Source organism: Microcebus murinus, chromosome 16 (assembly GCF_040939455.1).
Source record: "Microcebus murinus isolate Inina chromosome 16, M.murinus_Inina_mat1.0, whole genome shotgun sequence".
NCBI classification, from domain to species: domain Eukaryota; kingdom Metazoa; phylum Chordata; class Mammalia; order Primates; family Cheirogaleidae; genus Microcebus; species Microcebus murinus.
The window spans coordinates 1,010,125-1,038,030 of record NC_134119.1 but is presented as its reverse complement, the minus strand read 5'-3'; the positions used below and the strand labels follow the sequence as shown (position 1 = coordinate 1,038,030).

At 45.6% G+C, this 27,906-nt stretch overlaps 1 protein-coding gene across 4 annotated transcripts in view; it reads right to left on the bottom strand.

The window, feature by feature from the left end:
• Positions 1–27,906, bottom strand: part of DIDO1 (death inducer-obliterator 1) — a 56,610-nt gene that overhangs the window by 10,010 nt on the left and 18,694 nt on the right. For 3 of the 4 annotated variants that reach the window (XM_020281736.2, XM_020281738.2, XM_012772924.3), the window contains exons 2-16: positions 24,738–24,935; positions 23,386–23,498; positions 21,957–22,779; positions 20,542–20,863; positions 18,557–18,769; positions 17,349–17,562; positions 8,009–8,471; positions 7,729–7,888; positions 6,498–6,614; positions 6,259–6,363; positions 5,675–5,810; positions 4,904–5,432; positions 3,697–3,850; positions 2,856–2,945; positions 1,499–1,694 (exon numbers count right to left, since the gene is read on the bottom strand). In XM_020281736.2, coding sequence (XP_020137325.2) covers positions 1,499–1,694; positions 2,856–2,945; positions 3,697–3,850; positions 4,904–5,432; positions 5,675–5,810; positions 6,259–6,363; positions 6,498–6,614; positions 7,729–7,888; positions 8,009–8,471; positions 17,349–17,562; positions 18,557–18,769; positions 20,542–20,863; positions 21,957–22,777 — 3,520 coding nt within the window. In that variant the 5' untranslated portion in view covers positions 22,778–22,779; positions 23,386–23,498; positions 24,738–24,935. Of the gene's footprint in view, positions 1–1,498; positions 1,695–2,855; positions 2,946–3,696; positions 3,851–4,903; positions 5,433–5,674; positions 5,811–6,258; positions 6,364–6,497; positions 6,615–7,728; positions 7,889–8,008; positions 8,472–16,896; positions 17,563–18,556; positions 18,770–20,541; positions 20,864–21,956; positions 22,780–23,385; positions 23,499–24,737; positions 24,936–27,906 lie in introns of those variants that run through there. The other variant, XM_076010811.1, reaches the window with a different exon arrangement.

Here is a 27,906-nt window from a genome sequence, read left to right as displayed (position 1 = left end):
CCCCAAGTAGGACTTGAGAGGACACACTGAAGCACTTTGCTTTTAAAATGTATTTGGCATTAAATAAATTATAATGTATCATGCCAGTAAACATCGAAGCCTGGAATTACTGCTATCAATAATGCCTTTACAGGCCCATAATTCCAAGATGCAGGCACAAGCCAAACCCACGCCAGGTGTTAAGAATCGGCTCCAGGGGGTGTGGGCTGTGCTTGGGGAGACGGGACTGCACAGGGGAGGTGGCATGGCTGTGGCAGGGCACTCGCCAAGGCCTGGCTCGGGGACAATGGACACTGAGGTGCAGGGACTAGGCAGCATACGTCAGTCTCAGGCACTGGCTGCTGCCCCCGTGACACGTGACTGCGTGTCAGCTTTCCCAGTCCTCTGGGGACGTGATGGCCAAGGAGACACTTCCATTTGGGCATCGGATGCCAGTCCCCTAACTGAAGCCACATCAACTTCTACGGGGCGGGGGAAGAGCTGGACACTAACAGACCTTGCCCTCCCAGAATCACTCTCAACCCTTGACAAACACTAAGTATTTTTAGGTTAGTTTGTAAATAATCCTTTAAACACAGTACTTTCTAAGAATAAGCAAACACAGTTTGCCAAAGACAAATGAACTTACTAAAATTTGAGCTGTAGATTTAAAATTAATTCTAGCAATTATTTTTCTGTGTTGCTACTTTCTGCATCTTCTAGAAATTAATCCCTGTTAGAGAAATGACTCCAGAAGGAAACCTGCTCATTCCTGAGCTGAGTGTTAACAATAAGAACTCCATCGAGAGTGAAGAACATGGCCCAGGAAGCCCACATCCAGCGTTACCTTTCCTTCCAACTCACCTGCAGGCTCCTGGGCATCCCAACATCCACCGGTCTGAGGCCAGGACAGGCCGTTTGGAAGCTGTGGGTTCTTTCCCTCTCCATAAAACTTTTATTTTTTTTTTTTGAGACAGAGTCTCGCTTTGTTGCCCAGGCTAGAGTGAGTGCCGTGGCATCAGCCTAGCTCACAGCAACCTCAAACTCTTGGGCTCAAGCCATCCTGCTGCCTCAGCCTCCCGAGTAGCTGGGACTACAGGCATGTGCCACCATGCCCATCTAATTTTTTTTTCCTATATATATTAGTTGGCCAATTAATTTCTTCTTCTTTTTTTTTTATTTATAGTAGAGACGGGGTCTCACTCTTGCTCAGGCTGGTTTCAAACTCCTGACCTTGAGCAATCCGCCCGCCTTGACCTCCCAGAGTGCTAGGATTACAGGCGTGAGCCACCGTACCTGGCCTATAAAACTTTTCTAAGGTGATCTATGCTATTAGGGGCATTGCTAGTGACACGCCTATCCCTGGAAGATGAGTTCTTTTGCTAAACACGGCTCCACTTGTACTCCTAATTCCTGATCTAGAAAAGTCATGGCTTAAGCAAGCAGCAGAGCCACCTGAGCGGGCAGATGTGTAAGGTATCAGGTGTGCCTATCACCACCCAGAAAACCAGTGCCTTACCTGGTCCCTCAAAGGGCAAGAGTTTGGATGGAATAGGGTCCTTGGCACTCAGTGGAATCAAGTAGAGGTCCTTAATGTGCCTGTTGTTATTAGCTACAACACCGAAACGGCCACGGCTGCTAAAATAGGAGTAGAGAGAGATATAGGCAACCTCCTCTTCCTCTGTGGCGGGGTGGAAGCGGATCAGGCACAGCTCCTGTAACATAGGCAGGGTGGGGAAAGCATTTACCCGCAGCCCTGAGAAAAGCACCCATGTCCAATCTTGTACAAGCGTCAAAGGCACAGTCTGAAATGGGAGATTTTTGCAATTCTGAATTTTCTTTTCACAATCCTGTCGTCCCACATGTTAAGATAATGTAGTAAAGAAAACACAGGCTTGAGCACGCACCAGACTGCCCGATCCAAACCCTGGTTTCCATAGGAAATCCTTTACAATTACTTTTACACCAGCCACCACTGGAGTTCGCATATCAGTGAGGACCCACATCAAGTGCAGACTTAGTGGCATGGGGCAGAGTAGGCTTTTACTCCATGGATGCCTGAGGTCGTGGTGCTGAGGCTGCGACCTGCAGGTGCTATCTTGCACCTCCACTCGGGAGGGCTCTGCCCTCTGTGAACCTGAGGACGGTGACAGAGCCTCCTCAAAGACACTAACGCGAACACACAGCTGCGGCTAAATTTCAGAGGGTCCCAGAAAACCAAAGCCCATTCACAAGCCCAGGCTACGCACTCTGCCTGCTCACTCCTGAAGTCCTACCTCCTGCTCCTTCAACCAAAATAAAACAAGGAATTAAAGCTTATATACTTACTAAAATTTAACTGCATATACATTATTACAATAAATCAGAAACAAACTTCTGTCACTGCACTACACAAATTAAATACATCCTCACATAGCAATGTAACTATATAAACTTAAATTATTTTTTGCAGTCTCCCTCTGTCGCCCCGGGTAGAGTGCAGTGGTGTCATCGTAGCTCATGGCAACCTCAAACTCCTGGGCTCAAGGGACCCTCCTGCTTCAGACTCCCAAGTAGCTGGGACTACAGGCACACATCACAATGCCCAGCTAACTTTTTCTATTTTTAGTGAAGACAGGGTTTCGCTCTTGCTCAGGCTGGTCTTGAACTCCTGACCTCAAGTAATATTCCCACCTCAGCCTCCCAGAGTGCTAGGTTTATAGGTATGAGCAACTGTACCCGGCCTAAACTTAATTTTTAACATTAACCTAGAAATACCTAATAAGTTGTAGGCTAACATTTCAAGTGTTCACCCATCAAAATGAGAGGTTAAACAAAAACGTATTTAAATATACACCATCTTCTACTGTTGCAGAGTTTATACTATAAGAAGATACCTTAGACACAGAAGACTTGAGTTTGCCAACATAATCCCAAACCGTCTTCGGTGCGATCCTCCCACCAATGTGAATTGTGTCGGGCAAATCCTAAACAGAAAGTACTTTGAGTAAATAACTGGTGAAATTATAGTATTCACAAGTAGATTAATGTAGTAATTTCAAGGCACCAAACTACTCAAGATTCAAGAAAACCACAACTATTCCAAAGAAAAAGCTAACAAGTATATTAAATGTTGATTGGTTAATTAACTACCATCCAGGATTATGAGTTACCAAAGCCAAGGGTGGTATGACACCTTTTGCCAAACAAGATCACATTCAGAAACCACTACCCAACATGTCCACGTTATCTTTCACGCACACACACACACACACACACGTACAACTACAGCCATATTTGCCAGGGTGACCCCTTGCACTAAGGTCATAAATGCTAGTGCTATTTCTGTTAATTTTGAAAAATAAGAGACCTGCCATGGGGTTACCATGCCAGCCCCTTCCCAAGGCAGGTCACAAACCCCTGGCTGTGCTGGTGGCTGGGTGCACACACATCTCCTAGATGCCAAGCTGAGCAGGTAACTGAGATGCCTGATTTCAGGTTCAAACTCTGTCCCTGTCCCACCTGCTTGCTCTGCTGACTCCTCCCCACAGCATCCCTACTTTGCCTTTAGAGCCGCCTTCGCACCCAGATCCTCAGCTGTGAGAGCGCCAGCCGCTCACGCTAGCACAGAAACTCCTGTGAAAGGCGCAGACACAGACACACACGCACACACAGACATACACGCACACACACACACACACGCACACAGACACACACACACACTTTCTTGGTTCTAACCTCACTGAGATAATCAAAACACCCAGAGACAGGATACGCCTTAGTGACAAATTTCGCTACACTCTGCATGTTAATGAATCCTTTCCAAATGGTGCTGAGTCGAGACAAAAAGAGGGTCGTGTCTCCTTCTGGAGGGGAGCGTGACTCTGAGATGCTGCAAAACAAAACCGTAAGAAAAAGCACGTAAATCTCCTTCTCTTCCTACAATGAGGATTTCAAAGTATGAAGACTTTATATTTAAAAGCAAAAGAGAATTCTTATAAGTTTTCATAGCTTATTTTTGCCAATTAACTACTTTAATCTTAAGAATATAGACATTTTGGTTAACGAAAAAAACTGGATGGCCATAAATTCACATTTCAGCTTTCAAGATCTAAACCTCTAAAACAATAGTGAAGTATCCTAAGCTGGGCCTTTTTAAAATACGAAAAAGTTACATTTCTGGGTAAATTTCGGAGTTGAACTATGTAATCACCAATTATCTTTTTATTTTCTTTTTTTTTTTGAGACAGAGTCTCGCTTTGCTGCCCAGGCTACAGTGAGTGCCCTGGCGTCTGCCTAGCTCACAGCCACCTCAAACTCTTGGACTCAAGCAATCCTTCTGCCTCAGCCTCCCGAGTAGCTGGGACTACAGGCATGCACCACCATGCCCGGCTAATTTTATTTATATATACATATATATACATATATATATGCCAATTAATTTCTTTCAATTTATAGTAGAGACGGGGTCTGCTCTTGCTCAGGCTGGTTTTTTTTTTTTTTTTTTTTTTTTGAGACAGAGTCTCGCTTTGTTGCCCAGGCTAGAGTGAGTGCCGTGGCGTCCTAGCTCACAGCAACCTCAAACTCCTGGGCTCGAGTGATCCTTCTGCCTCAGCCTCCCGGGTAGCTGGGACTACAGGCATGCGCCACCATGCCCGGCTAATTTTTTATATATATATCAGTTGGCCAATTAATTTCTTTCTATTTATAGTAGAGACGGGGTCTCGCTCTTGCTCAGGCTGGTTTTGAACTCCTGACCTTGAACAATCCGCCCGCCTCGGCCTCCCAAGAGCTAGGATTACAGGCGTGAGCCACAGCGCCCGGCCTCAGGCTGGTTTTGAACTCCTGACCTCGAGCAATCCGCCCACCTCGGCTTCCCAACCTTTTTCTTTTGTAATCTAAAAGATAAAATGTTCTGCTCTGTTAGACACAACTCAGTACACACCTGAGGCTTGGTGACGGTGGAACTGAGAGGTGCCTTGGGTCCGGGGACGAGGAAGGCTTGGCCAGTATGGACTTGGGCACCACCACAGAAGTCATGGCAGGCTTCGGCACATCTGCTCTGGTTTCTGCTGAGTGGGCCCCATCGGCACGGGCTGCTGCAGAGGCTGGGCCTGCGCATGAGCTGCCTAGAGCAGTCCTGGGGTCCCGGCCAGACACCGTGACAGTGGTGACCACCCCGCCCCCACAGGAGGCTGGGCAGGGGGAGATGCCCTCCAGCAGGGAGGGCTCGGGGTGGCTATCTCCCGGAGGCCCGGGGAAATACTGCCGCCCCACATTTGGGTAAGAAGCACTTTCCAGGTCTGGCTCGGAAGCATCTTCTGGCAAAGCCTCTGGCATCGCCTCGTCAGCCGAGGGGGGCACGGCATCGGCTGGGGGGCTGTCATACTTGGGCTTTGAGTCCTCTTTTTTAGTTGAAGCTGACAGCTTTTGTTTCTTTGGTGCTGGTTCATCTTCTGATGATGGGACCTGACCTAAAGAACACAAGGGGAGACGCCCTGAGAAATCTGACACGTGCAAGAGCACGCAGCAGGCAATCTCTTACCGGAAGCAACACTATGAAGGGAGGGGTAACTTTATGGACTCCAGGAAATCATTCCAACCTTTTTTTCTGTTCAAACATGAGTCAAGTACAATTGCTTTAGCAGGATTAGTGATTTTAAACAAAACCAAGTTTAGTCTCATCTCAAAGTTTCATCTCCCAAACTGTGCTCACCTGTACAAATTTTACAGTTTAGATCAAAAAGATGTGCCCGGTGCTGGCTGGTTGTATCTTTCAACATACTGCTGAAGACGTCGAGGAGAGGTGCAGTGCTTTTCTCAGGGATAGCTCGCACTGATTCCTGCTGTTCCTAAAAGATTAAAAAAAAAAAAAAAAAAAAAAGGCGTACGTTATTTCTTTCCAAATCTATCTCCAAATTAATAGCACACATAAAAAAAGAAGTCCCATGTCATTAAGAAACACTGGGAAGAAAGGGACCATTAAGCCAGACACAGTGGTAGCACCTGTAGTCCCAGGTACTCATGAGGCTGAGGCAGGAGGTCGCTTGAGCCCAGGAGTTCAAGGCTGCGGTCAATTCTCATGACACCACTGCACTCCAGCCCAGGTGACAGAGCGAGACCCTGTCTCTTTATTAAAAAATAAATAAATCACTGAATACAAGTACTTGAGAAATAATACAACTATATATACTTGTAAGAGGCTCAGTGTCTTCCCAGTAATTTGAGACACATAAAAATATTTGGAACAGACTAATTTCGGTGTATTCTTGGTTAACACTGAAACTGCCCAATGCTCACATCCGAGTCCGACACTGGCGGAGAGTCCTCCATGTCAGGAATGGGCTCCTGCCTGGCGGCCGTCTTCTTGTTTTCACTGTGCAGTTTCGTTCTGGACTCTAACACCTGAAAGGAAAAAGACAACAGGAAGCTTTAAACCTTCTTTTCTAGGCGGAACACATCACTCATGCAGTCTACGAGTTTACTTCTGGGAAATCAAGTCTTCAGTGCCCAAGCAGGCACTTTCCATCAGTACTCACAGATTTCGCTGGTCTCTCCTTCCACGTGGAAAGCTCTTTAGATACAAGTTCTTCTGGCTTCATTCTCACAAGTTTTGCCAAAGAGATTTCTTCACGAAGAACACGATGGAAGAGTCCCTAGAAACAAACATCTTTCATTCACTTGTTCAAAAACCACTTGAGTATCTGTTAATTTGAGAGAATACAGAAAAAACAGAGCAGCACTAAAGTCTTGCCCAGAGGGTAAATGGCCACATGACAATGACCCCAGCACTCAACTGCATGCAGCATGTGCCAAGGACGTGACCTCGTCCAGCTCCCACACGGCCTGTGGGGTTCTGTGCCAGGCCACCCCAGATGGGAGCAAGCGAGGGCCCAGGAAATGTCAGCACTAAGATCAAACGGCTGATTTCCAGGCCTGTGCTGCACCGATTCTGCCAATAGCCTTCACGTCTCTTCAGGAAAAACAGAATCGTGTACATGAGACACAAAGGTAGTATTTGGAATGAAGGCAGGAAGAAAGCACTTCTGTTAGTGGGTTGTTAAGCACGGTGAGATGCAGAGCATGTGAATTCCCAATCTAAAACAGGTGAGAGTTAGGAGGCCAACAGAGACACCAGAAGACAATGGGTTGGTGGCAGGAGAGGCCCTGCCAGGCAGGCCCCTTCCGAGCCGATTCCTGTCTCGAACGTGTGGCAGCAGCACCACCCACCCTGCAGCCACTTGGGAGGCTGAGCTGCCACCCTGGCACAAGCAGCACCTGTGCAAATGGCCACGCCTGCAGGGTCTTCCTCACCACTGCTCTGAGAAGCCCTGGCTGTCAGGCTTGCTCAGCTGACAAGGAATGTCAAGAAAATAAGGCAGAAAAGGTTTGAAGCCAGAATATGGACATGCCCATATACTGGGATAAAGAATTTGAACTTTGTTTTGGAACCAGTTAAATGATGGGCTTGTCGTTTTAAAGCAATGTTTAGCCTCACACCTGATGACATAAAAAATGGACATCACAGGGAGCCGGTGAGACCGCTGCCAGGGCCCTGGTCAAGGTGGGGACAGGCCCACAAATACTCTCAACACCAGTGACCTGGGGCCCATAGAAGCAGCAGAGCATAAAGGTACTTCTTAGCTTTCAAAGAAAGGACATGTTTCAAAATGTGGTTTGGTTTATTACCGTGAAATTCAGCTCACAGAAACGGCATAGCAAGGTCACTTGTGTCAGAATAGGCCAACGTATACTGATCATGCAACACACCTGATTTTTAGGGTCCTTGAGGTTGAACATGATGCTGCGGTATTTACTCTTATAGCGATTATCTGTAACTTGAAACAAGTTAAACATCTCCTTTTCAATATGGAGGGCTATTTTTCCTACTTCGTTTTCTGTCATGATTAAGTCATCGCTGTCATTGACTCTGAACAGAATAAAAAAGGAATTACATTTTTCAAACACTGGGGCAATGTTGAAATGCTCACACTATATAAATGGAATATCTTCCACTATAACTGAGAAGAAACCAAGAAGAATGGCCCACCTTTTCCATAAAATCTCCTTCAAGGAGCGTCTTATATTTTGCCGAATTTGTGAGTTTGGCTGTGACGAGGCAGGACTTGTGGTCCCGAGGCGTACTGGGACTAGAGATGCCATGGGAACAGAGGTTGCCACTGGCTTCCTCATGGGCCCGACCAAAGCAGCAGAGCCAGGTAACTTTTTGGAAGCAGCTGTCATGGAAGCAGGTGTTAGTCCGGCCTGCTTGGTGGCTGAAGTTCCGCCTGGCTGAGTGGCCCACGGCCTCTTGGGAATGGTTCCCTTAAAGCCTGAGGGTGACTTTTTAATGGCTGGTTTGGCTGCTGCCAAGTTAGCGAAAGGAGACTTCTTTGGAACGAGACTTCTAGGTGGAGGTTGTTTGCCAGCTGCGGAGCCAGGAGGGGCTGTTTTCTTTGAGGTTGCTGCCGCCACCGCTGCTTTCTCCTCAGGTCTCCTGTCTTCCTTGATGGCTACAAAGGAGAAGGCAGGCACACTGAGTGAGGGGAGGGCAATGTGTTTGCTGCACCTGACTTTGAAAGTTCACCCTTAAACTTGTACACACGCACTGAGGCACTATCGAGTAAGATACATTTGGAGAAAAGAATTTTCAAAATCTTAAAATGCAGGAGTCTAATTAAGGCTGTCAGCAGCATTTATGATAGTGACTGTACTTTATTTCAGAAAGAAAAATGCTTTATTATACTATTAAACCTTTCACTATAACTAACAAACTCGAGTTATCAAAGGCTTGATTTAATCACCAGCTAAGCTTTAAAACTGAAGGACAAATTTCACATTTTCAATAAAAGGTAAATTTAGAACAGCACTTTCATTATTAAGAATTCAAACATAATTTTTAAAATAAACTTGAGCCTCCAAATCTTCTCAGGAAAGTAACAGACAGGTTCTCTTCACACACACACAAACCCTTGAGGGGCTCCTGGAGGCCAGCACTGTGCTGGCTATCTGTGTGACACACCGTGTCCTTCTGGGCAGGTTGGCTGGGGACACCACACTAATAAAAACATGGAAAGCTGATGGAAATTTTCAACACAGGTAAGATTAATCGTGTTTTCATATTGAGAGCTGGATGCTGAGAATACAGTGATGCTGCTACATAGATGGTTCCTATTCACAACCCATAAGTTGTAACTCAGTAACATGGAGAGATAATAAATTAGTGCTTTTAATCCAAACAAGGATTATAGTAAAAAGCTCAGAGTCAAAAGTCAACTCGCACAAAAACCTTTCTCTATATGCCAGCAAATAACTGATTATACTATAATCCTCCGTTAGACTGCCAGAATTCAAAGATTAGCACTGTAGTCCCTTGGTGAGAGAAGAGAGTACTTGTGGACAGCGTTTGTCTTGGCCACTGAAGAATGTGGCAGGAAACCAGGTAGTGGGTCAAAGGAGTGAAAAGCCTGGGACCAGGTGGGTCCCAGGCCTATGGGCTACCTACCAACCAAGAAGATAGCTCCTCTTGCATGTAGCAGCAAGCCTCTGAAACTTCCAAATGTCTACATGGGGGACCACAACAGCTGCTCCAGCAATCCACCCCATTTCGTCCAGGGATTAAAAATGAATCAACAGTGCTCCTCTACCATTATTCCTGTTATCTGCTTCCAATAGGTGAGGGAGGTGTGAAGGTTCAGGGACAAGCTGAGAGGAGGCCTGAATCGCCTCACCACGCTGGCGGAGGGCTGCAGCCCTCTCCTGTAGCAAAGTCCCTAAAAGCCTGGGGGCTGTAAGTTTTCCCCACTTTGCAGGATAAATAAAATTCCTTAATCTTGCAAAATTTACAATAGCACTACATGGATCCAAAGCTCTGGATGACATGTTAGTGTTAACAGGTTATCAATTCTAACTTTGAAGAGTTTCCATATGTTCTCTAACAATCATTTTAATGGTAATCACTAAAAAGGCAAATCCCTATTCCTTCCCATAGAACCCTTCCCACCATCTGTCAAAGGTAGTCTGTCTGTGCTGGTATTCCCAGGCCCCACAGCTGCACCTCAAAGTGCTTCCCCCTGCCTTTGGGAGCTGGTTTGTAAAATAAAGTATGCCATAAAGCAGTGGCAGTGTGTGAGAAAAAAGGAAATGGGGACACACAAGGGGCAAAGGCAGAGACCAGTTTTGCTGTTGAGGAAACTCTGCCTTTCCTATTCTACTTGTGTCATTTCATCCCATCAAGCCCATATACCTATTTTATTTGACAACTCATACTTAGCTAAGAATGTCTGCAGGACTGCTAGAGTTTAGGTTAAATAAATCGGCAGAGGCCACTTTTCTCAGTGGAGGATGTGAGAGGGGAGGGGCAGGGAAGGAACCAATTTTAGAGTATAGCAAGAAAAAAGTGCCAGAGGACAAGGTCAAAATGATTTTGACATCGGGCAGGGACATAACGAAACAACCACTGGTCTACAGAGGTGTGTCACTTTAATCACCTGCCAGGAAACCAACATCGGGCGGTCATAAAAAGAACGAACCCGTCATGGAAACTGAAACCTAAAACCAGTTTAGTCACTGCAACTACAAACTTTGCTGAGAGTATTGTAATACTGCGTGTTTAAATAACTCTAAAGAGCTGGCTTGAGGTTGTTTCCAGAAACCTCAATAAAATGCCTTGAATGCAGCACACAGGACAACTGTGTGAATGACCTGAAGTAGATTTTCAGTGACATCTAACTCTTACCTTGTTTCAGGTTACAAGTATGTGTTAACTTCAAGGATGTTACTGACACTTCTCCAAATCAAAAGCATTAGAACGAGATGTCTGTGTTTAGGATCAACACTTCTATTGATGCAATTTTCCCTCGTTCAGGCAAAACCCAAGTCAAGAGATTTTTAGGGCATTCCTAATACATTTGACTAATATCACCTATTACCAAAAAGAGTGGCAATAGCAATCAAGTTACCTATTTAAAAAAGCAGAGGATGGCTTTCTTTAACTATTAAATTGCTATTTTGGAAAACTGTTTCTGCCTTTTAAAAGTCAACCTCTGTTATTCCTCACCTGTGCTTCAAAGTGTATATAAATAACTTTGGGAGGCTGAGGCAGGAGGATCACTTAAACCCAGGAGATTGAGACTAGCCTGACCAAGAGACCTTGTCTCTACAAAAACCAGAAAAACTACCTGGGGAGGCATGGTGACTTATCCTGTAGTCCCAGCTACATGGGAGGCTGAAGTGAGAGGATTGCTTGAACCCGGAGTTTGAGGCTAGAGTGAGCTATGACAGTACCATTGCACTCCAGCCTGGCTGACAGAGAAAGACCCTGTCTCTAAAAAAAAAACTTAAAAACCCAGAGTATATAAATAGGTATAATTAGGTAAATAAATCACAGGTAAAATGTCCTGAAACTGTTGGACCCCCAACAGCCTTGTCTCCAGCTCACCTGTTGTCTGACAACACAAACTAGGCCTTCTATTCTGAAACCACCCAAGTCCTATCTAGGCATTGTCCCAGGGGTGCTGTTGTCAAACTCAGGTTGTCTGCTGCTGAAATAGCAGTGACAATGAGCACATTTTTTTGAGTAGTGCTAAGACTGAATTTGCATCTTCTTCAACCAAGTTCACTTTTAACTGTATTATGTTGTGCATGAACTTACAGAAGGGCATGGGAAAACTCTGTAACCAACCAGGAAAAAACCCTACTGTAGAAAAACATCAGCAGCACCACTAGGGTAAGAGGCTGCCTCACGTGGTACTGCCCCAGCTGCACCAAGTCAGTTGTCCACCTAGGGCAGAGGTGCCTCTGCCCAGCACAGGGGTCTCCCCTGCCCTCAGGGAGCCGCCTGCCTGAGTGGCTATAGGAGGGAAAGCTGCCCAGTGGCTTGGACCACTTGTCTGTAATGGAAGCTGTCTGGGTTCCAGTCGTGACAGGGATCAGCAGTACTAACAGGCTAATTTCCCCAAAGCAGACACTGGGCGTCTTGACATGCAGGAAGGCTGGCTGTGGCATTACAACATGGTGGCCACTGGGTGGCACTAGCGCGTCTCAAGGGATCGGCAGGAATCCAGGCCTCCCAGAGGAAGGGCGCTGATGCATTAGTTCCTGTGCAGATAACCCGTGCAACTGCCCAAATGGAGCTGCTGGACAGGAATTAAAATATGGGACAAGAGACCATGTCTGCACAGCTCCACCTCACCCCACGTCTAGTGACTGCCCTTGCTGGACGGTCCCTCACAGCAAAGGGACTGCTGAAGACCATGGACTGTTGCACGCATCTTCTGACCCTCTTTCTGGGCATTGCTGGCTGTTCAGGGAACGAGCACCCTGGCCTCGACCCACTCCCAACTGTGCCCGAATCCAGGTCAGATGCAGCTGCAGGGCCCCTAGGAACCCCTTCTATGCCACTAACCCGGAAACTAGGACCCTCCCCGAAGGGACATGATGGGGGACTGTGGAAGTAAACTGTGCACAGTGACATCAGTTCTACTTTTCTCTAGATTCCCAGTTCAACTGTTTCTTCACTAAGATTTTCCCCAGTATTAAGGACCAACGTGACAGTGGGTTTCAGGGAAAATGCTCTGCTTTTGCTCCTCTCAACATGCTTCATTATTTCCCAATGACTCATCCTTTTAGAGCACAGATGCTCCTCAGAGTGGATGGTCATTACGACTAGAACGTTTTTTGTAGTGGTCCACAACCAAACCATACTGTTTGGGACAAGCAAAGCTTCCCTAAGTTAACTTTTTTTTCTTATGTCCAATATCTGAGTTAATTTCACCTCTATGGAGGTGTAGAACTCTCAAGAAACTTGCAAAAAAGCAACTGTATACCTGGAGGAAATTATTCTTCCTTGCTTTGATAGTCCCACATATGGTACTTTGAAAACTAAGTTAAAACCTGATTCATGTTGGGTTGGTAATACAAATTATGCTTCAATCATTAGAATGAAATGTGACGAGGACCACATCATAGACAGGTGTCCCTCTCAAATGCAATCCCAGCTGTGCTGTGTGCACCCGGCTGCCGGAACCCAGGACTCATTTGGGAGTTGAGCTGCTGCTCCTTGGGGGTCTCTGAAACCACTGACAGGCACCCTGAATACTTGAATAAGGTTATGTTTCAAGCAACATCGTCTGTGCCTACAATGCTCACCACCTGACCCAGCTCGGCAGGGGCATGTCAGAACAGCCCACGTGCCCTCCTGAATGGTGCCCCCCTCCCAAAGGGTCATACTCAGTAGGTCACCCCAAAGCCGAGAGCACCGTGCAGAGCACAGTGCAGCCGTGCGCAGCCAGTTACCTTATGTTCTTGCTGTCGGACTCCTCCAGGTTCTCAGCAAATGAAAGTTGCCCCAACCTTCATTTATATAAATGAGAGTAGCAAAAATTCTCATCAATCTTCTAAGTTTACTTCTCTAATTTTTAGAAGCTAAGACTATAACTATGTGCATGTTGATGTGTAACAGAAAGAAAAAAAAACAAAACAAAAATGTTAAGTATTTTACAGCTTCGTACAAAATATGCCTGAAACTCGTGTACCGGAGGACTCGTAGCAGCTTATCTTCAGAGGTGACCTTCGCACGCTATAAGATAATGCCACCAAAGGAACTTTCCTAGAGTACTAATCTTTAAAGAGTATTAGAGCAGATCCACAGCTCCAAGGGTTATACGAAGGTCACTGAAGAGGTGGTGACTTTAGTGGGACCAATCCTGCTGGAAACTTCTACCCCCTGACCCCCCTCCCCAAGGTGGCTGAAGCCCAAGAGGGGACAGCTGAGGAGCAGACTGGAGGATGCCACAGGACAGTGCCGAGGGGACTCCACCTGCAGGTTCAACTTGACAGAGATGGATGCAAAACTTTTCCACGATTTAATTTTATGAACAGCAGCCTCCTTTTTAAAGTTTATAGAGAGTAAAACACTTTAAATATCAAAGAATGTTATTACTGACAACAAAGAAAATTCCAGATATATGAGTAACATTAAAAAACAGCTGTCAAGCTAAATCCTTTCTTAGTACAAATTTTGATATTCTAACTGGGAGGAGACTGGTTTGGATGTACGAAGTCTGGTTACTCCCAACTGTGTTTATTGCCACCGGCAGCTCTGGATGAGACAGGTAAGATGGTGATGGAACCGGTGAGATGCACACCCTCCTACTAGCCCGAGTTGGGCTCTAGACCCCCACACATTCATTACAGGAAACTGCTCCTCTCAGGGTTTCAGTGAAAGTGCTGCTGGAGCCCAGGCCATGAGTTATCCTGGTGAAAATCTGTGTCCTCCATCCATTTCACCACCTCTGTGGCAGGCACATGAGCGAGGGGAAGGGCTTCTACCTGGGCAAGGCATGACAAGTCATCTGGATTGGGGTTTACAGGTTGGTAAGGTTTTCCACTTTAATTCCCACATCTAGATGAAATGAACTGTAGAAATCTGTTTTCTGGTCAAAATCTGTTCAGATGCCCAGTGTTTTAAGTCACTTAATGAGCCATTTAGGGAGTACAAAATACTAGGAATTGTGCCTATAAACGCCAGAATTCCATTTCAACATTCTAATAAACCAAACATTTTCGAAAAAAAATTTTAAGCCCACTTGATACCTTGACAATAACAGGACGTGCACTAACTGGAAATAAAAAGAAAAATATGGAAAAGGATATAAAAACACAAAAAGAAACATCATGACCTTGGGGAGAAATAAAATGCCAACTGTTTCCGTAAGCCACACAAAGTGTACAGAAATCCTAAAACACAATTTCTAAAAACAAATTAGAGGAACGTGCGGACGTGAAGGAAGGATCTACGACACTACGGGGTGGCGCCCTCCTCACAGCAGCAGAGGAGGTCTGTGCGAGGCCTGCCTGCCGGACGGGATCCGGGGAGGGCAGCAGTGCAGCTGCCACGCAGTCTTCTCACCACAGCTCGTGGGTGCAGCGCGGGTCACCTCGCAAGAAAACCCACTGGAGACAGACCCGGCACCAGCCTCGCTCTAAATCCCACCCTGCCAGAAGCTGCTCCACAGCCAGCCGGGGGGTTGGGACAAGGGTCCTGGGATGTGGATTCTGGGGAGCTGTGTGTGGTGCCCCCACTTTGCCCTGGGAAGGTGCAGAGATGTTCTGGGGAGAGAGGGAGAGACCAGGTAGCTGCGCTCACCAATGTCCCTGCCCTCCTCCCAGCCACCTTGAACAAAGATGACCTTTCTGGGATAACAGAAAAGGATCAGAGGCGACTACAAAAATGTGTCCCCTTCTTATGTTGTGTATAAATTCAGAATAACCATCAATTTTAATGTTGAGATGAGATGTGCTGGAAAGGCTAATTAGTCATTAATTTGCCCCCAATTCCTACCCCTGAAGCGTACCAGCTTCCTTAAGGAGCTGATGTGTCGTAAGGGAGGACGTGAGAAAGGTCAAAGCAAACCCCAAAGACGCAGCCAGCCTCCTGTTGTCCTGAGTCCGCACCCAGCAAGAGTGGGGCGGGAGGTCATAATTCGGGGATCAGAGCCCATCGTCTCCCCCATGGGCCCCAATGCACGGAGTCTCCCCAAACTCCACAAATGTGGAGTCTCAGGGACAGCTTTCCAATTCTGGTCGAAACAAAGAGAAATTAATTGATCCGAAATTATCGCCCAGGTATCTGCACTCTGGTCATATCCTAGTTTTTCTTTCCCTGTTGTGTGCCTACTACCAACTTAAGGCACTTATAGAACAGCATCAGGGCACTCCCTACCCATTCACAGATAGGGGCTGCCTATTTTTAAGTACATTAGCTCTGTAAAAGTGCTGTTTTGTAGAGGTGCTGTAATTTCATGAACATTTGAGACATAGTATTTGTTAGCATAAAAGTCTTATTAGCTCAAACAACCTAAAGTATATTGGGACTCATAATAATGGAGCAATTCGTAAGTTCAATTTACTTGTGATTCCATTTTTTAGTTGTCTATTAACATTATCAAAACGAAGTTATGTATTTTTTTTTTAGCCACACCAGCTCTAGCACCTACCTGCAACGAGCATATCCTTAGGTGATCTGTTTAGAGGCCCACTGAAAGGAAAGTGCGGCACACTTCTATAGTCCTGGAATTCAGGGCTACTCAACCTTTCGGTGCTTTTTATAAAAGCACAAAATGCACTATAAATAGCACACATAAAAACAGAACTGCTGGCCGGGCGCGGTGGCTCACGCCTGTAATCCTAGCACTCTGGGAGGCAGAGGCTGGTGGATCGTTTGAGCTCAGGAGTTCAAGACCAGCCTGAGCAAGAGCAAGACCCTGTCTCTACCAAAACTAGAAAAAATTAGCCAGGCATGGTGGCGCATGCCTAAAGTCCCACCTACTTTAGTGGCTGAGGCAGAAGGATAGCTTGAGCTCAGGAGAGTCTGAGGTGGCTGTCAGCTAGGCTGATGCCACAACACTCTAGCCAGGGCAACAGAGTGAGACTCTCTCAAAGCAAACAAACAAAAAACCCTGGAACTGCAAGTAGTAGAGTATGATGTGTCCTATGGCCCTAATTTAAATCCCTAAAACTTATCTTTGCAACATTAGGCCAAGAAACAAGAGTAAGTAGATTCAAGGTGCAGGATCTCATCTGGGGTTTCAAAGATCTATCTGGAATATCTTCATTTCATTAATTTGAAATTTGGGGCAGGGTATGTGACCTTTAACAGTCTAAATATTCAAGAGATTCAGATACCAAGAGCCCAAGACACTTTACCTTTGGTGAGGATACTGCTCCAGTGTGAAAGCACATCACACTCACCATGGGATCTGTTAAGCAGCAGTAAATGGCTTTCAAAATTCCAGTGTGTGTTTATGTGGGTGTGCAGCATGTGAACTGGACATGAAAACATTCCTGCGTCCAGTGAAAAATACATGTAACTCCTGAAAATCATACCTCAATCAAGTGTCAGACGCAATACTGATTTGCAGAGAGATTCCCACAGCATACAAAAGAAGTGATGATTTTATGTGCTGAAAGTTGATAATGTGGAAAAACTCCTGAAGTTTACACAGGGTAATAAAACTGACTGGTGTTTGGACGGTGATGAATTCTGAATGCTGGGCAGTGTATCCACCCAATCAGACTTGAAGGTGATACACACACTTACCAGGGCCTGATAATGAAAACAGAGGTTAAAGAACTCAATTGTGAAGGTGGAACACTTGCCAAGGAGGTTTGTACAGCTCTTTGAAAACAAAGTCCCAACAGAGCAAGGACAGAAGCAGGGGTCAGGAGGCATCGTGGACACGGGCTTTGCTTCCAGCTTGGACGGTGCAGCTGGTGCTCACAACCAGCGCCAGAGCACAGCTGGGACTCCCAGGCCTCGGAGGCCTGGGGGAGGGCTATCCAGAGAGAGTGGGAGGGGGGCAGGAGGCCACTCCCTGGGTGATACGTACTTTTACACAACAGTGATGCCGAGGGAGCAGCAGTCTTTTCTGGCTTCACTGCATTGTAATTGTGATCGCTTGCCCACGATGGCGTGCTGCTCTCACAGGTCGCTTCCTTCCCCAGGGCTTCGTTTCTGCACAGGGCCACCATCACCTTCTTCACTATGATTTCTTTCTTTTCTGGAGCTGGTCTCTTGTGCATGGAAGGGATTTTAATGCCTGCCTGGATAATCAGTAAAATCCCAATCATTCAGAAAGTCAGAAATCATACCTTTACCACCTCCTCTCACTGCCCAATGAAGGTCACTTTGACATCTCGCCCATCCTGAGCCTGCTACTGTGCCTGCTCAGCAGCAGTCTGGCTACACCTGCACACCCGTGGACCCCCAGCATTCCCACGTAATAGTTGGGATTTCAAGTATTTGAGTGGTGTTAAGGTCCCTGACACAGAATCATCGGTAACCAGGCTGAGTATGAGGCTGCCAAAATGACAAAAGAATGAGCCACATGAGTGAGAGACAATGAGACCAGGCAAGGCAAAGGGGACAGGCCTGTGTGTGAGGCTGTGCCCAACACAGGGCGCAGTGACGTGGAAGGAAGATGGGAGCACAAATGGTCCTGTATTCTCAATTGAAACCCTGGTGATTCTGGGATGGCAGCAAGGTCTAGGGTACTCCCAGCAACAACTGCTTCTTTGGAAGTTTTATGATTCAAGATTATTAGCCTTAAAAATTAAGTCATCTAAAAGCTAAATAAGTGTGTGAAAATAATCAAGAACCCCTCCTCCCGTTGACACAGCCACATAGAGCCCAAGGAAGGGCCTAAGACAAGAGTGTGTGATCTCTCAATACCCTCAGACTCTTGCAAAATCACACGGAGTGTAGAAACCAGCCAACTTTGATAGCTGGGTCTTCAATGAAGCACACAGCCTCACCCAGGACACACCCCTCAACTGCCCCAAGAGCCACTTTCCACACAAATCCCTCTGGTGGTCACCAGTCTCTCAAAAAGACTGTGCCCTCCACACAGCAGCCAGCTGCCTGCACAGCTCTGTTCAGTTATGTTAACTAATCCCTCAGCTGACAGAGTGAGGGGAAAAAGAAAACTGGGGGAGAATTGAAAGGCAAAAGCAAAGGTGATACTCTCTGCGTTACATCTGAACATGCCGTCCCCACAGTCTGCAAATAAATAAAAACAGCTGGACTTGGCCAACTTACCTGAACACTACATTTTGGCAGATTGAGCTTTTCTGGCTTTATCTTGATCTTTTCTTTAGGTTTTGGTTTTTGTTCTTTACCTGAACTTAGAAATTTCATGGTTGCTGCAGCATGTTTAAGAATGCAATCATTACTGCAGTAAACAGAGTCAGGTTGTGCCAAGCTGGAGCACCCAGGGCCAATGCACTTTGAGGCACCAGGAGCCTCTACAACCTGCAGAACAAAAGAGGCGAATTCAAACGATATACTGGCCGGTTTTGACAATTAACAGTATTTTGTAAAATCACTATTTATAGTACCAAGGCCACTTTTGAATAATAAGAAAAACTTAGCTTCATTTGCCCAAGCTCCACAAATCTACATCTCTGTGCAGGCCCCTCCCATTTTACGGTTCCTGTGTGTGCAGAACCCCAAGATGACCCCAAGGACTCCAGGCCCTGTGCTCTTTGACCAGAGAGTGATTTCACAGCCACAACTACGTTCTGCTACAGGGCAGACGTGCAGGGACTTTGCAGGTGTAAGTAAGGCCCCAAATGGGCTGATTCTGAGTCAAAAGGGTCTGAACCAGCTGGAAACTCTCAGAAGAGGGGCTGCCCTTTCCTGACGAGAGAAGACTCCAGGGCAGGTTTTGAAGCTCCCCTGTATGGAGAGGACCTATGGCTAGAACCTGGGGTAAGACTGCCAAATAAAATACAGGAACACCCAGTTAAATTTCAGTTTCACATAAACAACAAATCATTTTTTAGTATAAGCATGCCACAAAAATTGCATGGGGCTTATGGATGGAGCCACTTGAGGGCTTCTGGCAGAGAGTCTCCTCCTCGCCGAGCCTCTGAGGAGGCCCAGCCCCAGCCATGCCCGACTACAGCTGTGCAAGGCGCTGGGCAGAGGCCACCTACGCCGTGCCCAGGCTTCTGGAAACTGAGATCATAAACGCCACTGTTTTAAGCTGAGTTTGTGGTAATTTGTTTTGCAGCAATAGGAGATGACACGCTACAAGAAGTACACTTGGTTGCTTCTGTTCACAACTACTCAAGTATGTTTCGGGGGTAGCTACTAAATACACACACACACGTCCCTCAAATGTACTTGAGCAAAACTTATTCTCAGATTAAATATTTAACATAATTGTTTTTCTTCCACAGAATGTAAGTTTTACTTAGAATAAAATTTAGGATTATGTCACACACATGGACAATAAAGACATAAAAAACTGATGACTTTCCCCATTAATTTACATATCCCTCCATTTCCTAATGATTAAATATGAGTATGATCTCAACAGTTAACACTGCATTTCCACTTGGTCCCTCCTAATACTTCCAGAGCATGTTCATTTAAATGGCTGAGTCCTCACACTTCCACCTTGAGGCTGACACAGTGCAAGAATGCAAGGCAGAGATGCTTCTAGACACAGCAATCCCAAAGCCTCTACACCTGACAACTGCCAGGACGGGGTGGCCAGGATATGCATGGCCCAAGGACCCAGGAAGGTCCAGAGTGAAAACAGGCTCAGCATCCCTGCAGAGGCGGGATGGGAACTCTGGGAGCCCGAGATGCTCTCCTAACAGAAGCTAAGGTGACACGATGGAGAATCTCAGCCTGGAGCAGCACAGGGCCAAGTGGGAGGAGAAGCAGTGACAGGGCCGCAAGGTAGAGAAACAATGCGCTGTGCACCAGCACCCCAGGGACCAGCCCTCTGGGCTTCTCACCTGTTGGAAGAGGGTATAGGGGGTGTAGTTACTACAACAGCCCAAAGACAATCTGGTAATGTACATAAAGCACGCAAGGACAGCAAGAATACTGACAGCTAATTTACAAAAACTAAGTTGGTAATAACACAGGAGGCAAACAGGGTGAGGCAGGAGACGGAGCTGAGTACAGCCCCCGGGGGACACGGCATTGTCCCCGGAAGCACTGCCTACCCACGGCAAGTCTGCCATCCGCAAGGGCACCCTCAACGCTGGCCCGCAATGAGCACTCACAGGCTGGAAGATCTTGAGCTTCTTCTTGCCGCTTGGATGCGCAGCCTTCTCGATCCTGCCCTTTATGCCCTGGTCCTCACTGGACTTCTGCTCCACCGTCCCTATGCTGGTGAAGTCGGTGCCGTCGGTGTCTCCGGGCCTGAACTTAGTCTCTGGCTGATCTGTGATTTCTGAGTTAGTCTCATCTTGCACTTGCAAGATGGTGCAGTTGGGGCAGATATAATCCTCCCCATTCCTTTCCAATAGCCTTCCACGTGCCTCGGAAATACCCACACAGTCGCCATGAAACCATTCCTCACACCGGTCACAGCAAATCATAAACCTGAAATGAGAAAGGAGTGGTGTCACGGATGAGGACTGCTAAACATGTATCTGTCGATATTAAGTCAAGTTGGTTCTGACATTCTGAGAAAATGCATATATACAGAAAAATTAAACAAGAATGAAGAACACCCATATGCTCTTGTATTAACATTAAACCAAGTTTGCTTCATCCTTCTTTTTTTTTTGAGACAGAGTCTCGCTTGTTGCCCAGGCTAGAGTGAGTGCCATGGCGTCAGCCTAGCTCACAGCAACCTCAAACTCCTGGGCTCAAGCAATCCTGCTGCCTCAGCCTCCCGAGTAGCTGGGACTACAGGCATGCGCCACCATGCCCGGCTAATTTTATATATATATTAGTTGGCCAATTAATTTCTTTCTATTTATAGTAGAGACGGGGTCTCGCTCTTGCTCAGGCTGGTTTCGAACTCCTCACCTCGAGCAATCCGCCCGCCTCAGCCTCCCAGAGTGCTAGGATTACAGGCGTGAGCCACCGCGCCCGGCTTTCATCCTTCTTTTGACTAGAGCCTTTTAAGATGGACTACAGGCTTTAAGGCATTCCACCCACTTTAGTGCATGTCTCCAGAAAACAGCAACAACTCCAGCAACAACACCTCTGCTCCACCACCAGCCCCAGCAGAGGCTCCGCTGTGCCACTAGCACCCAACCCCAGCAAAGGCTCTGTGTTGCTCAGACGTCTGCAGTAGGGTCCAATCGCGGTGTGCACACCACCTTCTGCTAGGCCTCCCAGAACAGTCTAGAGCAGTGCTGTCTGACACAAGTCCCTGAGACGACAGAGGCTCTCTCCTGTGCTGTCTACACAAGAGCCACTGGCCACATGTGGCTTTCCGTCGTATCTCACACTGCCACGCTGCCTGCCATCAGCCATGTGTGGCTGGCAAGCTACCAAAGTGGTGCCCCAGGAAGCTCCAGGCAGTCGTTACCCACTCCTTGCATTTCTTTATTGACAACACCTTGTTCATCTTTGTCAGTGCACTCACTCATCCAGCCCAGCTTTGTAACTCTTCAAATCAAAGCAAATGGAAAACTCTATTCTCATGCTTGGGTCTCTGAGAAAACTGGGCCCCATGACCTACCTGTTGTTGTGAGGCTGGCGGCAGATGCAGTACAGAGCGTTGGGGTCGTACACCTCACACTCAGGCTTAGGCTTGCACGAGTCCCCAGGTTCTTCCTCCTTGACTCCCTGCGCCACTGTCCCCTCTGCCTCACCATCACCCTTCCCGACCTGGGCCGCAGCCCCATGCTCATCCCCAGGCTCCTGCTTGCTGGGCAGCGTGCTCTCAACAGCGCCACCAGCCTGGACGTCCACTGTTTCTGTGGGGTCCTCGTCCCGCTGCTTCTTCCGCAGGCGGTTCTGGATGCCTTTCAAGGGCCGCTCAGTGGGCTCCTGCTCTCGCTTTCTTCGAAGGCGATTCTGAAGCTCTTTCAAGGTCAGCCCGTCACTGTCACTATCAGAGGTGGCATCCTCGTCATCACCTCCTTTGGCCTTCTCTGAAGAGGCCGGTCGTTCCTTCCCACGAGTGGAGCCAGACTTGGGACCACTTCTGCCCTCAGAAGTGCTTTCTACGCTCCCTTCCGAAGTGGTTTCGGCGTCTGTGACTGGACAAGACGTTGGCTCGCTGGAATCCTCGAGGGACACAGGGATGCTCCTTCTTCCTCGGCGCCGAACCGTGGTGAGGAACTCCTCCACCCGCTCTGTGCGCTTGGGTTGCCGGCCGCTGCGCCGCAAGGACAGGCCGTGCTGCTGCGGCTCCGCAGGGTCGGCCTCTGCATCACCTGCGCCCTCCCGCTTTGCAATAGTGGTTCTTCGGAAACCCCATGTTTTCCTGAACTCTTTGCTCGTGGGCTTGATGGCCTTAGGTGTCTCCTCATTGCTCGGATCGCATTTATCATCCATACCTAGTGATGAAACGCATCACGTCACTGCCAACGAACGGCCAAGCGAAAATATCCAAGAGGGAGCACCCCCCACCCAAATGTCAATTTATAAGCAGGGATGCAACAGAACAACTTCCTACCCAAAAAAGTGGAGCTGCACATAAAGTAGGTCCTTTTGACTAGTGTTTCCCAAGGTGTGGTCTGAGATGATTTGAGGTGGTTCTTGAAGAAAATTTTAATAGCTGTGTACTAATTTTTTTTATTATTATTGTTTTCTTAAGACCGAGTCTCACTCTGTTGCCTGGGCTAGAGTGCTGTGGCGTCAGCCTAGCTCACAGCAACCTCAAACTCCGGGGCTCAAGCAATCCTCCTATCTTAGCCTCCCGAGTAGCTGGGACTCTAGGCATGTGCCACCATGCCCGGTTAATTTTACATATATATATGTATATGTTTAGTTGGCCAACTAATTTCTTTCTATTTATAGTAGAGACGGGTCTCACTCTTGCTCAGGCTTGTTTCGAACTCTTGACCTTGAGTGATCTGCCCGCCTCGGCCTCCCAGAGTGCTAAGATATCTGTGAAATTTTTATTCTTGACAATGACAAAACCTGAAAAAGACAGTATATACCTTGAGAATTCTTTTCCAAGCTGTCCAGGCTTTAATGACATTTAAATACTAATGATGACTCTGATTTCACACCAAGTTCCATCCTAGGGGAAGGACTGGCATAAAATGAAAACCTAAAAAGTATAAAACATACAAAATTTAAAATTACTTCTAATCTTTTGTTGTTGTTTTCTTTTTTTTGCTTCCCTCTAAATGTTATCACTTCCCCCTTTCCTGTCCAGCTGTAAATTCTGCCAGACAGTGACCTCCACGTCCTGTAAACTACCTCACGCACTCCCAGGTTACTATGCAGAAGCTGCTGAGGCTAGAACCACATCATTTCTTTGGTCACCTGGGCACGAGGCAAAAGATCGTGGGCTTTAAATGTTGAGAAGTAACATGAAAAGCAGAGACATGCTCTTTAGAAACATATATGGCAGAGCAGTCACTAAACCACATCGATTGTAACTGTCTATTCATTCATGCTAGAAATTTTACTTTTAGGAAAAGTTTTCTGCTTGGGTAAACGAAAAAATTTGCAGCAAATTTGACAGAGATCTTAAAAGAGGGTCCATTTTCATGCAACATTAAAAGTTTCTACTAAAGATGCAGTTTCAGGGGCCTGCACCAGCCTTTGCCTGGAAGGCCATGTGGCTGTTGTCCCTCCAGCACCAAGAGCTGGTGAAGCTCGTGCTAGGCTGAGAAAAAAACCCCAATACCTGTTATCTTGGCAAAGGCTTTCTACAGGAAGAATTCTGCTTTATATAATTTGCTTTTCATCAAAGAGATTATATACAATTTCAGTATTTATGCACTAATAACCAATGCAAAACTAAAGGACCACTCAGAATCAAATTCTTAACAGATGATTAAATATTCATCTAAAAACCTTAGGCTAAAATTTAGAATATAAATATCCCTTGGTGTCCTCAGGGGACTGGTTTCAGGAACTCCTGATACCAAAATCTATAGATGCTTAAGCCTCCTACATAAAATAGTGTAGTGTCTGCATACAGCCTATGCACATCTTCCCATATACTTCAAATTATCTTTCAAGTACTAAACTCACAACACATAATAATGTGCTATGTACATAGTTATTACATCATATTGCTTTTTAAAAATTTGTATTTTTGTTTTTTATCATTTCCCTATCATGTTTTCAATCTGTGTTGACTGACTCCCAGGATGCAGAGTTCACAGATAAGGAACCCCTCTAAAATGAAGGGTACAGTGTATTTCAAATAAACATGAAGATTACATTATATCGGTTTCTTTACAAGTAAGTTTCTATTTACATAGGAATAGAAAAATACAAACTTATTAAGTTAAAATGTTGCTGCTATTGTGTAACAACAGTATTGATACTTTACCTGCCCCAACACTGAGAGCTTAGACACTTTCCCCTGAAATTCTAAACACAACAAAAAACCCTGGCTGATGAGATCTGTTGGTCCAAGTAGACAGCCAGGCCTTATAACATCGCTGTTGTCAGTCACTGTCGGCTAGTAACAGGATTCGTATTGTCAACAATTCAGATTATCTACAGATTGCTCCCACGGAGTAAGCTCCTAAAAGAAAATAAGAAAATATTTTATAGATTTTTAAGTAATTACAACTAAAACCATGTATCAATAAAAAATCCTTCCAACTAATGCATTTGAGCGCACACCCTGTGACCAAGACAACACCTAGGAGTAGTTAACAAGCAAAGCACACAATGGCCCTCGTCACGGATCTTCCCACAGAGCAGCAGGTGCCATGACTGCTCCGCAGCAGTGCGCAGCTGGGCAGGCTCAGACACCACTGACCAGGCACCTGCTTCTTTCCAACCTTGAGCCTACTTTGAGATGGACTCAGATCAATAAAACCCAACACAGAGAAGAGAAACATGAACACAAAGTGAAAGGCTGAACAGCAAATTATACAAGAATGTAATTATTTAAAATTCTTAATACTGTAGTTATATTTTAATTAAAAACCTAAAAATTGTTTTTAGAAAGCTGATGTTTACGATTATTAAACACCAACGTGACACAGTTTACCCACATATATTTAAAAATCATTTCCCCTTCCGTGCCTTCTTTCAAATAGTCTTATCTAAACATTTAAAGGCTCAAGATGCCTTCATTTCCAGCTAGTTCTGAGTATTTACTTTGAATACATCTGCCCCAGAGCCCTTCTCACCTCTTCTTCAGCCCCACTCCAACTGCCTTTCCTCCAAGAGTGGTCCCCCTAGTGACCTCAGAACAAAGGGACAAACATTCCACCTGGCTCCTCTTAAAGAGACAGTGATCACTTAGATTTCAGCCCTCCCCCATCAACCAAATGGCAGCACCACAGCCACAATCTCATTAATGTGGTCTAACCTCAAAACAACTGCTTCAACAAACTACTACTCAGAAGAAACATAAAAGTTACATTTCACAACAGTGAGCATTTATAAAAGCAAAGAAATCAAGATGTACTAAGAAACAAAAAAAATAAAAAAAAATTCAATTTATATTAATCCAGGCCAGGCTTGGTGGCTCACACCTGTAATCCCAGCACTTTAGGAGGCCGAGGTGGAGGGATCACCAGACACCAGAAGTCTGAGACCAGCCCAAGCAACCATAGTGAGACCCCATTTCTAAAAAATAAAAATAAAAAGCTTTTGCCAGGTGTGGTGGTGTGCACCTGTATAGTCCCAGCTACTTAAAAGGCTGAGGCAGGAGGATCACTTGACCCCAGAAGTTTGAGGCTGCAGTGAGCGATCCCATCTCTATAAAAATAAGTAAATAAAATAAAATAAATTTATACTGATCTGAAAAATAAACATGTTTCTAGACAGGACTTGAATTCTGAATAATCACAAAAGAAAAAATGTAGTTATTTTTGTTAAACAGAATGAGATAAAAGAACAATATTCAGAACAGATCAAATCATTTTGTATTTGGCAAAATTTCTTTCTTTTCACAATTTCTTCAACACAGAAAACCTAAAATTTCAGCCAGCGTGTGGAATAAAAATATATATCTATCAAGGCAAAAGTAAAGGGTATTACATTTCTAACACAACTTGTAACTAGTGTGTAATTCTACACAATACATAGCACATTACACGGGGAATGTGGTCATAAAACTGCAATCACATCATACTAGTAACAATTTTTCCCCAGAGAGGAAGAGAAGGGTAGGCATCCCTGAAACTGGGAAGTGAACAACTGTAAGATAACACTGAACACATGAATTTAAAATTATCTTTCTACATTTCTAAGCACAAATATTCTCTCAGCTGAAAACCGCTCCATTTCCTACTAAGTAGAAGTAGGGATAATGAATGCGATGATACTTTAGGTTCAAGAAGAATACATCCATATACTAGCCAACATTTCTCAATAGCTGTTAGCAAAGCCTGCAAGGTGACCCAAGAGCAAGACTGCTGACCTTCAAGCTCTCCAGCAGTTCTTCAACTTTTTGGTCTCAAGACACCTTAATACTCTTAAAAGCTGAGGACCCAAAAGAGCTTTGGTTTTATGTGGAATGTATCTACTGATATTTCTAAAATTTTAAATATATATTAAAAAATAAATCCATTACACTTTTTTTTTATATGAAAAGGTAATGTTATTTCCAAAACAAACAAACAAACAAACTAGTAAATAGTGTTAAGGTCATTGTTTTATATTTTTGCAAATCTCTGGCTTAACAGAAGACAGTGAGATTCTTCTGTCTACTGCTGCATTCAATCTAGTCCCACATATTGTTTTGGCTGAAATACACTAAGAAAACCCCACAAATTTTACCTGACACAGATGTATCATTTAGAAAATGGGAGTATTTTAACAATCTTTTCACATATTGTGGATGTTCTCGGACATCACACCGAATCTCAGCAAGTAATAAGTTTCATAAAAGTCCTATCAATGGGCCGGGCTCGGTGGCTCACGCCTGTAATCCTAGCACTCCGGGAGGCCAAGGTGGGCGGATTGCTCGAGGTCAGGAGTTCAAAACCAGCCTGAGCAAGAGCGAGACCCCATCTCTACTATAAATAGAAAGAAATTAATTGGCCAACTAATATATATAGAAAAAACTAGCCGGATGTGGTGGCACATGCCTGTAGTCTCAGCTACTTGGGAGGCTCGTTTGAGCCCAGGAGTTTGAGGTTGCTGTGAGCTAGGCTGATGCCACGGCACTCACTCTAGCCCAGGCAACAGAGTGAGACTCTGTCTCAAAAAAAAAAAAGAAAAAAAAAGAAAAAAGAAAAAAGTCCTATCAATGGACTTTTCGCTTTTTCACATTAAGTCTGTGTTGTACTTCGAACGCATATTTTACCCATGCATATGCCGGTCATGTGGAAAACACCAGTTCACTGGGTTTCAGGCAGAGATTCCAAATGTCAACACATTTCATTAGACCACACAGAAGAAACACACTTTCGTATGTCAGCTCTGATCTCAGAAGTCATTACTGGGAAGCCATCAAGCTCACAACGGTAGACACAAGTTTTCCAAAATTCTAATTTTCCCTCCAAAGCTAGAATCTTATTCTTAGCAAAAAAAAA